Here is a 14,802-nt window from a genome sequence, read left to right as displayed (position 1 = left end):
ACCAGCCTATAGTGGTATCCGAATGTTACATTTGTGTTGAACATTTTGTCATACCAACGACATAAAGTGCTCATTATTTTTCAGCTCTCTCTCTCTATCTATCACTCACACACATCATTATCATATAATTAAATAGAACACTTTTATATAATTATATAGATGCGGTCATATAATGTATCTCTACGATCATCATAACCTGCTTAATATGTCCTCCTTTTCAATTGCAGTTTATTGAAGAGCTCTCGTTAATTAGACAGGTTGGGTGGCATGGCCTTAAAAACTGTAAGCTACACAAGAGCTCGCCGGCAGATGGTGCATTCCACATATATTTTCATCAATAGCAATTCGCTCGTGACAGTGGAAAGGCGGGGCCGGAGTTTCTTATGTTGTCAAATCAAATTGATGTGCAAACTGGAGAGCAGCCTCCTCGAACAGAAAGCGAGGCGGTAGTCTATCGTCATATGAGCAGCATCAGAGGATAGACCACGGTCATCATAACCAGGACCAAGGACTGTCATTCATTCAGAGTTAATACATATCATCCAAAATATTTTCAAGATGCTGGCATGCACAGAAATGATCACCATATGTCTTCAGTCTGCTAAACATGACCACCACAGGAAACAGCAGCAGCTCCAGCAGAAGAACCAAAATCAAGGAATCTCTATCTTTCAAGATGTAAGTAGCCCAGTCTGCATCCATCGTCAATATAAAAAAAAAAATGGAAGCGTTTTACTGAGTATGTCGCATCATTTGACATAATTTGTTATCATGTGGTCAAAGTGCATAATGTGGTCATTATGCACTTTGATATTATATGCCAGGCAGCTGTCAAAGCGTTCAAAGATGCTGCAGGTCGACATATAAAAGTAGTCTATTTTAATGTAGGGCTAGCTTTAATCTGTTGAACCAACAAAAAAATACGTTAGAAATGATATCAAATAATGCTATAATGATTTTAAATTGCCTTTATTGCACTCTTTCATGTTATTATTAGATACCAATGCGAGGGGTGTTTAAAGATCATTAGTGTGTGAAAATCATCTGTTAACAATACCACGAAATCTCACATCTAATTAACACATCTGCTCGATGACCTTTATGACCTATAACAAAAAACGGCTATAGGCTCTGTTATGTATATATATATATAGCATATAATTTCGCCTACCGTTGGATCTCACATGGTCATAAGGGTCATGATATTGGTGGTAGAATGAATGAACGGATGATCAAAGGAATAAATTAATTAATTAAATACTAGCCAATTCACTAATTCAAGATCATCTTTGACATAATGCTTTTTTTCTTTGTTTAGTTTTCCTTATTGTCGTTTTTGTTAAAAAAAATGTATGTGATATGTTTTTATAGTAGATCACGTGAAAGAGGAGGACTATGGAAACCTTGCATGTCTGAAGTGTTTGGATTTTACTGCCATTAACTTGTCCTCGATTGACAATGGTCTGTTGAGGCATCTTACCCAGACTTTGGCTTGGATTGGTCATGCTTGCCCCAGCAGCATAAAAATGCTCATTATTAATGTTACTAATGATGTAAACGAAAAAAGAGTAGCCTGTTCTGATAAGCCTGTAGCAAGAATTATTGGTCATGAATAATGTACAAAATAGCCAGCCTACAGTACACCATTGCCTTCATGTCCCTTTTCCGCAGTAAAACCAGTTCAATCTCTTTATAGAGTTCATGCTAAGGGGAATGTAGCCTACACTGTTCTGGTTAGTAACAGAAAATTCTTAATAAAATATGATTTCAATAAATTAGGTGATGGAGAGCTTTTGCATACGCATTTTGATGATATATTTGCCTTTAGGAAGGCTATTACATAATAAATATACCTATAGTGAGTGAAAAGCATGATATTGTAACCAATGGAGAACTTTTGCCTGTGTATTTTAATTGTTAGCCTACAGGTAGGCTATTACGTAATAAGCATATGATGAAGAGAAGATGACTGTCTTGTTGCCTCAGCCAGATATCCCTCCAATCGGATAGAACGATGAGCATTTTCCACATTTTATTGAGGCAGGTAATTGGCCAATAACAGGAGCAGTAAGTGCAGTATAAGTGCACATTAAAGGACGAAATGCAATCGACTCCCATTCACTGAGTCCACTGTAATGTATGAGACGGCATCTCCAAAAAAGAAGCAACATTTCCTAAAGGCCTTTTCTATGGGTGGGTAGTGGATGTTCATCTATCCTGCAGTACTGTATCCTAATGAGTGCACATTGAGCAGTTTACATGCATAGAACAATCTGTGCTTGACGTCTAACCATATAAACCCGACAAGGTTGCTAATTTAATGTTCTCCAGCTAGACGAAGACCAAACCATTTAAAGCACAGTTGGCAGAACTAACAATTCGCTTGAATGACACATGCTGTTATTGCTGTATCAACACATGTATTGTTTTCCAGCTAGATTAAGCAGTTGAAGCCGAAAAACCCTCACAGTAATGCAAAAGGCAAAACTGTCTCACCTCAGTTTATGTGGTCTGGACAATTCTGTCACCATCTCAGGAGGTGTTTACAATCTGGCTGCCGGTAACGCCAAAGTCTGTTAGAAATGGATTGATCCAGGAAATTTGTGTTGAGTCTACAGTGTGTGTTGAACCAAAGAAGAGATCGACAACCAGAGATTTAATGCGATGTCCACAAAGGAGAAGCAAGTTCTGAGGGACCCAGAGTCACGCCTCAGTTTATATCCAGAACAGAAAACAACAATATTTTTTGTCATGACAGCAACAGTAAGAGTAAAATAATAAAACCAAGCCCAACAAATAGCCTACAATGACGGGGCGTTAATGATATCTTAGGGTTTGTGGACAATAAGTTCAAAGTGCCTAGTGAAAGTCTTCACGGCCCTTCACAGTTGTCACATTTTGCTGCTTCAACCTTAACACTAGCAAGCTATTTATTGCATATCATTAGAGTTAAATTTGATAGTTTGTTGAACATTTGAACATGTAGACTAGAGACAATCTATATGGGACTATCCAATAAATTGGGGCTTAGGGTTCCGCTAATGATAATGACTAATAAAAAGTGAACAAAGGGTTAGTAGGTGTGTAAAAACCATTAAGTATAAATATGTTAAAGATAAATAGTACTGTAGGCTAGGTCTGCACACAAAAGATGTAGCAAGAGTTGATTCAGTTTTTCATGTTTAAAATGATTTTCACTGCACATGGGGATGGGATTGTATACAGACATTTTGGCTACAGTAAAGAGCCTTCTTCAGTGTGTAAGCCTTTGTACTTCTACGTGTAAGCCTTCATGCATCTGTGTATGGTCCCCTCCCCTACGTGCAATTGGCAGAACAATAGTTCACTTGAATGACACATGCTGTCATTGCTTCATCAACTACACCCCCCCCCCCCCCCCCCCCAGGTGGATGTGGGAACTCTTTATGCCTGATGCTTACAGTGGTTGTTTTCCCCCTCGTTTAGTTTTCCCTCCGACTTAACGAGGGAACGACGCTGCACTCTCAGTACAGTGTTGCAGGGAAATGTTCCTACTTATTTATTCTGCCTTCTTCTCAAAGGACTCATTCGAGTTGATTAAGGGCTCTATTCAATCTCTATCGCTGAAGCGTTACAGATTGCGTGATGGAAATTTAAAGGTAATTCTGATTGAGCCGACATGCAGCATTTACCTGAAATGCAGCCTCCACAAACTCTGAGACATTGCTTTCAAATTTCAATCACACTCTGAACTTCCGCGATACAGATTGAATAGTTTCCTCTGCCTCTCGCTATGGTTTTATTGGCGGTGATGCACATTGCGCTGAAGGTTTCCAGGTTGGTTCACTACATTTTGCTGAGTAGGCTAGTAAGAGTTTATGATAAACAAGCTTCAAGACATGTTGCACAACACAATTTTTGTTTCGAGCTTAATATTTCCATCTGAAGGACTCATGTTGTGTGTGTGGTTAAAACCCTACATTGGGGTATAATCTGTTGACCTGGATAAGAATCAGCAGGACAGGCTCACAGTTTGTCACCATGTGGAATGTCTGAGGGTCAGTTGGTAGATACCATATCAGCCCCTCATGACATGGACAAAAATGTCCACAGGAGGTTTCTGAGACCTGCACTGTGAGATGCTTAGACAACCTTTTATAGGACAGTTCAAATGTAATTTACAGAGATATGCACCAGGGTTGGGGTCAATTCCACTTCAAGTCATGAAGCAAACTGAAATTATAATTACAATTACAATATTCCTCATTGAAAAGCAATGGAAATTGGATTTGGAATTTCAGTTTACTTCCTGAACGGACTGAATTGAAATTAAACTCAACCCTTATAGCAGGGGTGTCAAACTCATTCCACAGAGGGCCGAGTGTCTGCGAGCTTTTGGTTTTTCCTTTCAATTAAGACCTAGAAAACCAGGTGAGGGGAGTTCCTTACTAATTAGTGACCTTAACTCATCAATCAAGTACAAGGGTGGAGCGAAAACCTGTAGACACTCAGCCCTCCACAGAATGAGTTTGACATATGCTTTATAGGCACCCCAAATTAGCTAGCAAGACATATCAACCATTAGAATTTACCCACTGGGCACAGCCTTCAATTCAATGTGTATTCCACAATGGTTCACAGTCATTTCATTGAAATGATGTGGAAACAACATTGATTCAACCAGTGTGTGCCCAGTGGGTACCAACCATTAAGCTGGAGTTGAACAATGTTGGGAGTTAAGGAGCTGGTCTTAGGTGTTTTATGAGACAGTTATTTACTATGGGATGCTCAGTAGATCTCACTTGAATGAAGGTAAAATGTTGTTTTAAATGGACACCTAGCAGTGCATGTCTTGGCTCCACAGCCGAGTGTGTTTGATAGGTAGCCATTATGAACCTGTGTGCAAAGCTCTCAATGCTGCACTCAGCCAACCATTGGACTCTAGGTCTTTGAGTGGATTTTGTACTGACTTAAATACACATAGGAGTTTCAATGGCTATAGAGCTGATTTTATTGGACGAAGTGTCACCAACGTAACACTTGATGAAGGGCCTGATTGGACCAGAGTGCTAAGACAACATTCGGGCCCTCATTTGTGCAAATATTTTCCCTGCGGTGCTTCAGCCTGGTCTCAGAGTGAAAAGTATTGTATTTGACAAAATCAGCTCCACTCCATTTAGTATCACATGTTACTTTACATTTGGTTACGTTACATTGGCCGACATAAATCCTGGCCACTCAAATTAGTATGATATGTTACGTTTGGTATGACAATAGGTTACTTAATGGCGAAAACAAAAGAAGGGTGGTTGGTCTGGGTGGATGGGTAAGCGTATAACACAAATGTCTAGCAACCTAAAGGTTGCGGGTTTGAATCTCATCACAGACAACTTTTAATATATCATGCTAAATCAGTCGAACGTAATATATCATGCTAAATCAGTCGAACGTAATATATCATACTAAATGTGTCAAAGCAAACTGGTGAGATCAAGACGTAGTATACTATACATCCTACAATTCGTGTCATATTGTACGACCGCTATTACATTGGTAGGGCAATGTAATGTAACCCAGCGTAAAGTAGCATATCATACTAAATGGAATGGCACAGAATCTAATACGTTTTGCTCTGAGACCAGGTTGAGTGCTTAGGCAACCTTTCCGGAACAGCTCGATTACAGTGTTGCCTGGTAAAAGACCAATGTTCCTCAAAATGACCAAGAATCATTTGCCTAGCAAATGACCAACTTTCCTCCAGAGCTGCATCCTGCTAAACATTTATGTCACCGATTATCATTTCCTGAGATGACATCTCTCTCAGATATAAAAAAAAATGCTTGCAGATATTATAGTTAATCTTTAATGTTTTCTTGTGCACCAACGCAGTATGCCAAAACATTTATTATGATATTATACGTGGTCTCTGAATCATAAATACATTATCTTCCTAACGTGCCCCACAGTTCTTTTCCATCCTGGTTTATTTGTCAAGGTAGAATCTCACCCTTATATTTTGTGTACAATTTTCCACACAATGCAGTTTTCCAGATTTTTTGTGCCACTTTTACTGCATGTTTCACAGTGTTGTTATTTGCTTTAAACATGAATTATGTAGATTGTTTGATTTAATGTTTGTTGTTTTTTCATTTCCAGATATTTCGCCGTGCAGACAAAAATGGTGAGTACAATTTATGCTATTAATAAGATGGTCGCACAAAGGATTTGCTTTCATAGTTTTTCAAATGGCCTCCTTGCATAAACTGTATGTGTCTGCAACGTGGTCTCAGAGCATTTGGTAGTATTCTGTAAATCCGAGACTCTCCATTTAGGATGATATGTTACGTTTCATATGTATGTATTCATTTGTGGATGTCCATCATCCATTTCGCATGATATGTTACGAATTACAATTCGTATGATATGTTATGAATTGCAATTCTTAAGATATGTTACGAATTCCAATTTCTTGTGGCTAACGTTAGCTTGGTGTCTAACGGTAGCTAGGCTAGGGTTTATGGGTTAAGGTTAGGGTTAAGGTTAAGGCCAGGGTTAAGGTTAAGGTTAGGGTTAGGAGTTAGGTTAAAGGGTTAAGGTTAGGGTGAAGGTTTGGGTTAGGAGTTAGGTTCAATTAAGGTTAGGGGAAGAGTTAGCTAAGTAGTTCAAAGTAGCACCCTCCTTTCGTTTTTTCCTTACGTATGTAACCTTATGTAACCATACCAAACGTAACATATCATACTAATTTGATTGTCCCAGGTTTACGGTTACTACAGTATGTTACATCTAATCTATGAGACCAGTCTGGTGACTCAGTAGGTTTACTCTTACAGTACTTCATGTAAGTGTTGGTTAGTGGTAATATTGTCTTATTATCATCAAAATGGAAAATAGAATTAGCAAGGGTTTAAAATGCAATGGTTAATAACTGATTTCTGAAAAATCTTGAATTAGAACAAAAAGCTGTAGTCTAACGCTCTTCTTGATATTACCAATCATTAAAAACATCCTTCATTGTTTGGGGCTCTCGATCTTAAAGGAGCAATTTTAGTTTATTGTAGGCACAGCAAATGAGGGACTGTGATAACTTCGTTTTGAGAGACTGGTTAGATTAAAATCTAAAGCCTAGGGTAATGTTCATCGGGTAATGTTCATTCTTGTTCATCAGATACAAAAGCAGCAGAGCCTTATCTATCTACTTTGCTGATATCTTTCTCAGACTTGGGAGCAAAATCTTGCAGCGATGGCAAAGGGGCGGTCGGTTTTATGTATGAAACATGAGGATTGACAGGGCAGGCCTTGTGGAGATTCAGGGATTCGGTGGATCCCCTTGACTGAGCCTATCCACCATGCAATGCTCAAGTCAGGCATCTAGTCTGTTGTATAAGTTGTCAGTGGAAAACAACCAGAACACTACTTCTGGTTCTGGTGTTTTTGGACTGTATTGTTTGAGATTTGACCTGTTATCGGAAAACCCCAGACAGATCATTTGCTGTTGCTTTGTCATATCTTGTGCAAACATGGAAGAAAGAAACATGGTTGGAAAAACAACAGAAATAGACCTGAAACAGTTATTGAGTGAAATGAAATGCAGCACAAACCAATAGCATACTAGACTATAGCAGCCATGTTCCAACACCTTTAAACAAAATGGTTTCCCTGGTTTTAGATTTGTTTTAACTTGATTTATTTGTGATTCAAACATAAAGTCTTTAAGTGAGTGCTGTCACTGAACTCCACGGGGACAACACATTGAAACGTTTGGCTTTTGGAAATTACAGTGACAAATAGGCATTTGTGTTTCCTCATGTTTTATTCATGCCTTGCATTAGAGCGTAATGGGATGTGAAATGTAATAAGGATGGTGATTAATGCATGTATGAACGCAGGACAGCTTTATCTGGAGAGCGTTGTTATATAACAGAGTGTTAATGATGCAATACATACTCCCTTGAGCAAAGGTCATCCAAGGACACTCGCGAATCTCACTTGGGCTATTTCTTATTTTGTCTTTCCTGGATTCCTCGCAACCGCTCTTCTCGCCTCCTTCTCAAAATGCATTACAGCAGAAGGCCTGGGCGGAGGGACCTTGGATCTTCTCCTCCAATATGGAGAGAAGGAGGCAAATAGGATGCGAGGAATCACAGAAACAAACCCATTGGTCGATCATGTCATTCAAGACATGCAGCCCTAAAATATGCCCTTTTGCTGGTCAGTGAGATGGGCTGTTGTGTATAGGAGAGGCAGAGAATGTACAATACTGACGTCCAGGAGAAAAGATGGACTCTTGCCTTATTATAGATTTGACCCGTCTCTGCCAGAGAGTGACTCTTTGCCTCTGTAGGATAACAGAAGAGCAGCATCTTGTAGCAAGTAGTGAACTAAACCTGTGACTTGGGTTGGACATTGGTATGGAATACATTGCAATAATGAGCCTAGCATTTAACATTAACATGTCGGATGCTGTCTAGCTCCTTAACAACCTGAATTTTTATCCTCCCGAAAAAACATAAATGAGTTGCTTTTTTCACTTTGCTGTAAAAACAGAACTTGAGTGTGTGTGTGTTGCACTAGTTATCTTCAATTTGCAGTAAAACAAAGCCTTCCATGGTTTTCATTTAACTCGCTGAGCCGCGCACCCTGGAGGAAGATGTATGCTTCTGAGCAACACTAAGTGGGCCGCCATGATACGCCGTGAGCACTGCAGATTTACCACATTATGAGAGCTGGCTACTTGCCATAGCAAGTCATTCTCCCTATGCTATTGCAATGAATAATGGACTTTCTTAAGGAGCTCAACGATCCGCCATTTTCTCGGTTTGATCCAATGCAATATCATAATGTGTTTAACAGGATGAGGTCCACTTTTTCAGGATTGTTAAATTGGGCTATGATAAAGTGAACAGTTAAAGTGATCTGCTCATCAAATGAAGGGCTTTAACGAAATGCCTTAGGTGCCTTAGACATGTTTTTCTGAGGGCCAACTGGCACCTTAGTCCCTATATAGTGCAGTTATTTTGGTCAAAACTAGTGCACTATGTAGGGACTTGCCATTTGAGACGCATATTATCGAGTCTGAAGACAAAGAGAGAGACTTAGCTATGGACAAATCCTAACTTGAAATACTTGTGCATATTTGCATGAAAAATCCAGTTATGAGCATAAAAATAGATGTCTATTGAAATGACAATGCCCTTAAATACAAACGTACATACATTTGTTCACTTATTGTACTTGGCTGTGGTCAAATCCCTAAGACAGTGTATGGATATGTATTTTTGCTTACTTAGGTATTTTACTTTATTGCTGTTAAATCCACTTTTGAATTGTTTTATGATACATCAAAACATTAGATTCTCTACCGGAGTCTGGTCTAGTGGTCTAGTGTAGTGCTGCTGCCTCTGGACCACGCATTGCCACTTATGGTATGGGTTCAAACACTGCTTGCGGCTTCATATCTATGTCTACCCCTCTCACTCATGACTTTCTACCTCAGTACATAGAAAAACACTTAAAAACCTTGTACTGTTGTATTGCTGTGCTTTTTTAAAGGTGTTTTCAGGATGAATGGGACTCTATGGTGATACTGACTACACACAAAATGACTATCAAATATTATTTCTGTTTGAAATAAATATGTATTCAAAAGAAGTATTGGGGATTCGACTACAGCCATGGTAAGTGGAGAAATAATGTAAGGTTGTATTTTGGTTGGAAGATATCTTTCAAATTATAAGTTGCTGTATAAAATGTATTAAAGGATTAACTTCATATGACCTGGACAGGCAGAAACTCTGGTCGGGGCCCAGTATTCATAACACATTCCACACGGCACGACATATTCTCTTGAATCATACTTAATGTCACTAAGTGTTGTCATAGCCAATGGATGTATTTGCATACCAGGTGTATGTTGTCCATCACATGAGTTGATGGGCAGCATCAATTTACAGGTGTGACAGGTGTGTGGGTGAGGGCATGTGTGTTGTCTGTACTCAAGCCTCTACACTTTCCAGACAAGAAGAGAACTTCATCCATTCAGGTTTGTTCATTTTGGCTCTGACTTAGTTTTTTATGTAAGAAACAATGAGAAACAGTGAAATAATTGTTGAATTGATTCATTTCAATAGATAGACTAATCATTTTATATTAAACTGATTATGGCAAGAATAGGCTGAGTATGGCATTAGTCATGTAAACACCTTATTCTGATTATCTTAATCGGCGTGAGGTCATAATCAAAGTAAGCATACAGCGATTACAACACCTAGATTTGTTTATCAATCGTTCGAATAAAAGGACATGTAAACACCTTAATCAGAGTTCCTGCTGTGCATTCAACCTGGTCTCATAGACTAGACGTAACATAGTAAATATACATTTAAGGACACTCAAATTAGTATCATATGTTACGTTTGGATACTAAGGCAGAAGGTTATTTAAGGCAAAAACAAAAGGCGAGTGGCTGGTCAGGATGGATGGGTGGGTATAGGAATGTCTAGCAACCCAAAGGTTGTGTGTTTGAATGTCATCATGGACAATTTTAGCTAATTAGTCAACCTTGCAACTAATTACAACTTTTTAGCTACTTTACAAGTACTTAACATGTTAGTTAACCCTAACCTTAACCCTTTAACCTAACTCCTAACCTTAACCTCTAGCCTAGCTAACATTAGCAACCTAGCTAACGTTACCATTTTCTACCTAGCTAACATTAGTGTTAGTCACCTAGCCACTAGCTATCGTTAGCAACAACAAATTGGAATTGGTCGCTGTGATAGAACGTTTATTTTGATGATTTTCTGTATTTTTCAGTTCCATCAGGTAGCCTGATTATCAGATGTGTCCATGTAAACAGGATTATTAAGGAGATCGTTCTTCTTGCAAAGCATGTAAACATTTTAATCAAACTGTTACATTAATTTGAGTATTCACAATAGTTGTGTGCATGTAAATGTAGTTATTGAGTGACAATAACACATACCATGTTGTGCTAATATTGATGCATGTCTTGAATTGGCTGACTTAAAATGGAATTGAACCCTGGTTAATTTGATTGTCTGATTTACTGTGCTGTTGCAACAGGAAATAATCAGAATGACAACTCTTTATCGTTGAAGAATATCGAAGCTCACACACCAGTACAGAAGGGGAAGACATGAATAAATCAGAGACAAACAGCTCTTCAGTAGCTGATCATTTAGAACACATCTCCACTGCCTCCTGTGCAATCAACATCATCCTGGGTCTCCCCACCAATGTGTGCGTCCTGTGGCTAATAGTGACCGGAGCGGGAGGAACGATGGCCTCACAGTTCTTCACTCTCAACCTGACCGTGTCTGAAATCCTCTACTGCCTGTTTTCTCTTGTCAGATTTCTCTGCAAGCTCATCCAAACAACTGCAGTTCCATATATTGAGGCATTTTCAATTGGTTTATTGCACACTGGCCGACCTCTGTTTCAATGCTGCATCTGTGTGGAGCGCTACCTGGCTGTGGTCCGACCTGTTTTCTTCCTGAAATACAAACCCCTCAGATACAGGGTGGGGTGTTGTGGTGTTGCCTGGCTGATTGTGCTTGGGTCCTCTTTGTTCTGTATGGTTCCGCTTAAATTGTCTTTACTCAGAAGCCTATTCAACTATGCTATCTTGGTTCAGGACCTCATCCTGATGTTTGTGGTGTCATTCTGCTGCCTGTCAGTTGTCAGGGCTCTGAAACAGCCTGGGCTGGGAGACGGGGACAGAGAGAGGGAGAGGACAAACAGCATGAAGATGAGAGCGTTTAAGATCATTTGGATTATCCTGGTGGCTATGATGGTGAATTACCTCCCTGAGATGGTACTTATGACTTTGTATGATGTCCTCGAGGAGGCTGTGCGGCTTTTTTCATTCTGTATTTCTGACTCCATCACTATGATTTTTGGGATTGTGCAGCCCCTCCTCTACCTCCACAGGGTTGGGAAACTGCCCTGTATCAGTGGTCTCTGAGAAAGAGGTGACAATCTAGTATGGGTTGCTCACACAACACAGTGGCCAAGCTACCTAAAATGTATAATTTTCTATTGGAGGAGACTCAATGAGTCATTCAGTAGTTTAACCATTGGTGACTAGATAGCTTGTGACCAAAGTTGAAAAAGTTAAAACTTTAGGCAAGTGATCAGTGATTTTGGTTGTTTTGTTTATCACAAATGCATTCACTGTATAAAAAAAAACTATAATGGCATGTTAGTAGTTATTACTCTGTAGATTACCCCTCCGATTTCTATTTCCCAATAAAGATTCAAACTGAACTACACATGCTTGTCTGTCTTCTTAGATTACAATACATGCATCATTTTAAAGGGTTGTGAGTATTTTATGGAACCAACATTTATACTGTACATTGAAACTATGGAAAATGACTAGCCTATAGGACCTCCTCATGTAAATATGACTCATCTTTATAATGGATTCTTATTGGAGACATTGTTAACTAACTAATAAGGATGGATTAGTGCAGCTTTTTCATGATGGTCGCTGATCAATTGGTGAAGGAAGGACAATTGAGTTGCCAATGCCACCAATTCCAGTTGACAGTTTGAGTATACTGGGACATGAGATGCTTTAAGCTTTCTGGCTATGATACTCATATATCTAGTGTCCCCTTAAAACTAGGCTGGTTATGGGGCTTATGAATTATTGAATGTGCTGCTTTGGTCCAGACTCTGAGAATCCGTTTTTGTCTGCCTTACTTTAGCAGACCCTCAAAGAAATGTGTTTCTGGTAGGATTTGGTTAGAGACACAGTGTTGTAGTGGGGATTGCTTTGATTTATGCCAGGGCTTTCCAACCTTGTTCCTGTAGAGCAGGGGTGTCAAAGTCAAATGGACGGAGGGCCAAATAAAAAATTTAGCTACAAGCCGAGGGCCGGACTGTTCGAATGTTCATTGAAAAATTTTTAAATGACGCATATAGTCTAGTGAACCTAATTGAACCTACTGAAAACCTAACAAATATATTCCAATATGATCAGATAAATAAAGCAATATTTTCTTATGGCTCTGTCAGTAATCTTTAATTTTCAACAGACACAAAAGACAAATTTCCTTTATATAAAAATCCCCATAACATGAACATTAAATGAAAGAAACCGGTATTCAAGGCACCATCAGTAGCCTATATTTTCTATTTTAGCAAAAGTGGGCTAAATTTACTTCAAAGAAAAAAACAATAATAGCAATTTTCTATCATCCACTCAACTGAAATATTTTTAAAATATAATTGGATTGAAATACAATAAAATAAAGTGCAAAAATCTATTAATCAAAAACAACACTTTGTTTAAGGAGAAGTAACATGCAGTGAAAACAAATATTAAACTTTAACTTTTAAACTTGAACTGAGTAAAAACTCTAAATATGTGATTGCACAGTAATGTTCACTTGTTTGAGGTTGAGGGTGATACTTGGTGGTGTCCCATCTTTTCCACAAGTTCATCAATGTTCGGGGTAAGGCTCTGAGCTGAGGAAATCCTCAGAATTGAGTGGAGGTGTTCAGCAGTAAGTCGACTTCTGTGTGATGTTTTGTTCAGGTTCATCAAAGAAAACAGTTGTTCACACAGGTATGTGCTGCCAAACATAGACAACGTTTGAGCAGCCTGGATGCGCAGCTGGGGCATTGTGTCGGGGAGGAAACGGGCGAACTCCGCAGCACCCACTGCCGCATATTTTGCCCTCAGTGCATCATTGCATTGGAGGTCAATCAACTCCATTTGGAGGTTTGGTGGTGAGCTTTCCACGTCAACAGCAAATGGGTTACCGAGCAGTTCCAACCTGCTTTTTTGTGCTTCAAAGTCAGCAAATCGGCGTCGAAAGTCAGCGGCAAGCATACCTATTTTATCAGCCAACTGTGCGCTCGGGAACGCACTGGTAGAGAGCTTCTCTTTCATGGTCTGGCAGCTGGGAAAGTGGCTCAAATTTTCTTTCCGCATCTGCGTCTCCCACAGAGTCAGTTTGGTTTTAAATGCCTTCACTGTACTGTACATATCAGAGATGACATGATCCCGACCCTGCAGCTGCAAGTTCATTGCATTCAGATGACTCGTAATGTCACACAGAAAAGCCATTTCACACAGAAACATTTCGTCTCGGAGTTGTGTTGTGTCTTTCCCTTTGCTGTCCAAGAACAGACAAATCTCCTCACGAAGCTCGAAACATCTTTGAAGCACCTTTCCCTGGCTTAGCCATCGCACCTCTGTGTGATAAGGCAAATCACCATGCTCCGTTTCTAACTCCGTCAGAAATGCCTTGAACTGGCGGTGATTCAAACCTTTGGCTCTGATAAAGTTAACTGTGCGCGTGATGATGCTCATTACATGCTCCATTTTCAAGGCTTTACCGCACAACGCTTCCTGGTGTATGATACAATGATAAGCTGTCAGCTCACCTGTCGCGTTTTCCTCTTGCATCTTTTCCCGTATCTTCGCCACCAGTCCGCTCCTGTGTCCACACATCGCAGGTGCTCCGTCGGTTGTCAAACCCACGAGTTTTTCCCAAGGCAGCTCCATCTCATTTACACATCTTGACACCTCTTCATACAAATCATGCCCCGTAGTTGTGCCATGCATAGGACGTAAAGCCAAAAACTCCTCTGTCACGCTTAGGCTGGAGTCCACTCCGCGGATGAAAATTGACAACTGGGCAATGTCAGAAATGTCGGTGCTCTCATCCACAGCCAAGGAATATGCAATGAAATCTTTTCCCTTTTTCACAAGCTGCTCTTTTAGATTGATGGACAACTGGTCTACTCTCTCGGCAATGGTGTTTCTGCTCAGACTCACATTTAAAAAGA

General features: G+C 39.6%; 1 protein-coding gene across 1 annotated transcript in view; it reads left to right on the top strand.

Annotated features, from left to right (window-relative positions):
• The first annotated feature begins 427 nt into the window (after window positions 1–427).
• necab3 (N-terminal EF-hand calcium binding protein 3) overlaps window positions 428–14,802 on the top strand; it is a 39,201-nt gene continuing 24,826 nt past the window's right edge. The window contains exons 1-2 of the mRNA XM_039008375.1: window positions 428–678; window positions 6,136–6,160. Coding sequence (XP_038864303.1) covers window positions 559–678; window positions 6,136–6,160 — 145 coding nt within the window. The 5' untranslated portion in view covers window positions 428–558. The remainder of the gene's footprint in view (window positions 679–6,135; window positions 6,161–14,802) is intronic.

Source organism: Salvelinus namaycush, chromosome 14 (genome assembly GCF_016432855.1).
Source record: "Salvelinus namaycush isolate Seneca chromosome 14, SaNama_1.0, whole genome shotgun sequence".
Lineage (NCBI taxonomy): Eukaryota > Metazoa > Chordata > Actinopteri > Salmoniformes > Salmonidae > Salvelinus > Salvelinus namaycush.
The sequence above is the reverse complement of the archived record's forward strand: the minus strand, read 5'-3'. Positions and strand labels throughout refer to the sequence as shown.